At 49.3% G+C, this 3,537-nt stretch overlaps 1 protein-coding gene across 1 annotated transcript in view; it reads right to left on the bottom strand.

The window, feature by feature from the left end:
- Positions 1-480: 480 nt before the first annotated feature.
- Positions 481-3,537, bottom strand: part of dmtn (dematin actin binding protein) — a 21,038-nt gene continuing 17,981 nt past the window's right edge. The window contains 4 exon segments of the mRNA XM_083929542.1: positions 481-1,291; positions 3,000-3,061; positions 3,064-3,076; positions 3,436-3,489. Coding sequence (XP_083785668.1) covers positions 1,178-1,291; positions 3,000-3,061; positions 3,064-3,076; positions 3,436-3,489 — 243 coding nt within the window. The 3' untranslated portion in view covers positions 481-1,177.

Genomic DNA, 3,537 nt, shown 5'->3' with positions numbered 1-3,537 from the left:
GTTTATAACGTGTTTATAACATGTTTATAACATGTTTATAACTGTTATAACATGTTTATATCTGTTATAACATGTTTATAACGTTATTAACAGGTTATAACAGTTATAGAAACATTTTAACAGTTATAAACATGTTATAACAGATATAAACATGTTATAACAGTTATAAACATGTTATAACAGTTATAACCTGTTTATAACTGTTATAATATGTTTACAACAGTTTTAAACATGTTATAATATGTTTATAACAGTTATAACCGATGGCTGCATCGTTTTATATCAATAAAGTTTTAATGTTTGAATCTTTTTTTTAAAAAACAAGACAAGAAAGAGTTTTTATTTTTCTGTTTTATTTGATTCACATCGAACGACGAGGACGAGGAAGATGAAGGTGATGAAGGTGATGAAGGTGATGAAGGTGGAGGAAGAACGGACACGAGCGTGAGACACGAGCGGCTACCGATGCCGCCATCTTGGTTTTTTACAGACTGCTCCTTTAAAAACGAAGCGAACGCCACTGATGCTAACGCCACTGATGCTAACGCCAGGAAACGAGCAGTAAAACAAACAGATGTTTCAAATAAAAGAGTTCACAGAGAAAATTACAATTTTCAAATAAATAAAAATCTTTTCAGAATAAATTAGATTAAAATCTGGGAAACGTGACGAGTCAGAGTCAGGACGAGTGATGTCACGGTGCTCTCAGCCAATCACACGAGAGTCGAAAGGGACGGGACAGATGATTTAAGGTGGAATTCACCTGCTAACCTGCTAACGAGCTAACCTGCTAACAGACTAACCTGCTAACGAGGTGCCCTGCTAATGAGCTAACCTGCTAACAGGCTAACAGACTAACCTGCTAACAGACTAACGAGCTAACCTGCTAACAGAGTAACCTGCTAACGAGCTAACCTGCTGACGAGCTAACCTGCTAACAGACTAACCTGCTAACGAGCTAACCTGCTAACCTGTCCTGACGCAGACCTCGGTGAAACAAACTGTACGAAGAAGAAGAAGAAGATGATGATGTTGATGAAGATGAAGATGGCGGCGGTCGTAAGTGCAGCACGGGTCACGAGTGAAGCCTGATCCACTTCCTGGGACCTGATTGGTTGCTTCGCGGAGGCCCCGCCTCCTCCCGTCACGGGTTGAAGGTGGATGATGTCACTTCCTGTTAGAAAAGCGAGGCTTTCTTCTTCAGGTCGTTTCGTTTCCACAGAGAAAGACGTTCGAAGTCTCCGAGAGACATTTGGAAAATCTGCTGGAACTGCTCCGGAGACAAGTGCCTCTGAGGAAGAGGAGGAGGTGGGGGGGGGGGGGGGAGAGGAGGAGAGAGAGGAGGAGGAGGAGGAGGTGGAGAGGGGGGGGGGGGGAGGAGGAGGAGGAGGAGAGAGAGAGGAAGAGGAGGAGGAGGAGGAGGAGGAAGAGGAGGAGGAGGAGGAGAGAGAGGAGGAGGAGGAGAGAGAGGAGGAGGAGGAGGAGGAGGAGAGAGAGGAGGAGGAGGAGGAGAGGAGGAGGAGGAGAGAGAGGAAGAGGAGGAGAGGGAGGAGCAGGAGAGGAGGAGGAGAGGGAGGAGGAGGAAGAGAGAGAGCAGGAGGAGAGAGAGGAGCAGGAGAGGAGGTGAGGGAGGAGGAGGAAGAAAGGGAGGAGAGGCGGAGGAGAGGGAGGAGGAGGAGGAGAGGAGAGTGGGAGGAGGAGGAGGAAGAGGAGGAGAGAGAGGAGGAGGAGGAGGAGAGGAGAGGAGGAGGAAGAGGAGGAGGAGGAGGAAGAGGAGGAGGAGGAGGAGAGGAGAGTGGGAGGAGGAGGAGGAGAGAGGAGGAGGAGGAGGAGGAGAGAGGAGGAGGAAGAGGAGGAGAGAGAGGAGGAGAGGAGGAGGAGAGAGAGAGGAGAGAGAGGAGGAGGAGAGAGAGGAGGAGGAGGAGGAGGAGGAGAGAGAGAGGAGAGAGAGGAGGAGGAGAGAGAGGAGGAGGAGGAGAGGAGGAGGAGAGAGAGGAGGAGGAGGAGGAGGAGGAGAGGAGAGTGGGAGGAGGAGGAGGAGAGAGGAGGAGGAGGAGAGGAGGAGGAGAGAGAGAGGAGGAGGAGAGGAGGAGGAGAGAGAGAGGAGAGAGAGGAGGAGGAGAGAGAGAGGAGAGAGAGGAGGAGGAGAGAGAGGAGGAGGAGAGGAGGGGGGGAGGAGAGGAGAGGGAGGAGGAGGGGGGAGGAGAGGAGGAGGAGGAGGAGGAGAGAGGAGGAGGAGAGGGAGGAGGAGAGGAGGAGGAGGAGGAGGAAGAGGAGGAGGAGGAGGAGGAGAGGAGGAGGAGGAGGAGGAGGAGGAGAGGAGGAGGAGGAGGAGGAGAGAGAGGAGGAGAGGAGGAGGAGGAGGAGGAAGAGGAGGAGGAGGAGGAGGAGAGGAGAGGAGAGGGAGGAGGAAGAGGAGGAGGAGGAGGAGGAGGAGGAGGAGGAGAGGAGGAGGAGGAGGAGGAGGAGGAGGAGAGGAGGAGGAGGAGGAGGAGAGAGAGGAGGAGGAGAGAGAGGAGGAGGAGAGGAGAGGGGGAGGAGGAGGAGGAGAGAGAGGAGGAGGAGGAGGAGGAGAGGAGAGGAGAGGGAGGAGGAAGAGGAGGAGGAGGAGGAGGAGGAGGAGGAGAGGAGGAGGAGGAGGAGGAGGAAGAGGAGGAGGAGGAGGAGGAGAGGAGAGGAGAGGGAGGAGGAAGAGGAGGAGGAGGAGGAGGAGGAGGAGGAGAGGAGGAGGAGGAGGAGGAGGAGGAGGAGAGAGAGGAGGAGAGGAGGAGGAGGAGGAGGAGAGAGAGGAGGAGGAGAGGAGGAGGAGGAGGAGAGAGAGGAGGAGGAGAGGAGGAGGAGTGAACATTGTTATAATTATTGTTGTTGTTTGTTTGTTTGTTTGTTTGTTGTTGTTATTTATTTGTTTGTTTGTTTGTTTGTTGTTGTTGTTTATTTGTTTATTTGTTTATTTATTTGTTTGTTTGTTTGTTTGTTGTTGTTGTTGTTGTTGTTTTTACCTCCAGTCGAGTTCGGTCGACGCCTTTCGGCAGCTTTGAGCCTCTGTGAGTCAGAACCAGAGCTCATACGGGAAAACCTGCTGACACAGCGTTTACACACACACACATGAGTCAGCATTTATGATCATACATCACATTAAATATGATCATAACTGTTATTACACCTGCTGACACAGCGTTTACACACACACATGAGTCAGCGTTTATGATCATACATCACATTAAATATGATCATAACTGTTATTACACCTGCTGACTCAGCGTTTACACACACACACATGAGTCAGCACTTATGTTTATACATCACTGCTGACACAGCGTTTACACACACACATGAGTCAGCATTTATGATCATACATCACATAGAAGCAGAAGAAGAAGAAGAAGATAAATAAATATTAAATATTAAACATGTTAATAATCATTAATAATTCACCTTCTGCTCCAGGATGCTGGGGAGAGAATTCCCCCGGTCCATCCTGTCCACGCCCTTCAAAATAAAAGACATTATTATTATTTATATTATTATTAAAACAAT

This window comes from Echiichthys vipera (assembly GCF_963691815.1).
Source record: "Echiichthys vipera genome assembly, chromosome: 16".
NCBI classification, from domain to species: Eukaryota; Metazoa; Chordata; class Actinopteri; order Perciformes; family Trachinidae; genus Echiichthys; species Echiichthys vipera.
The sequence above is the reverse complement of the archived record's forward strand: the minus strand, read 5'-3'. Positions and strand labels throughout refer to the sequence as shown.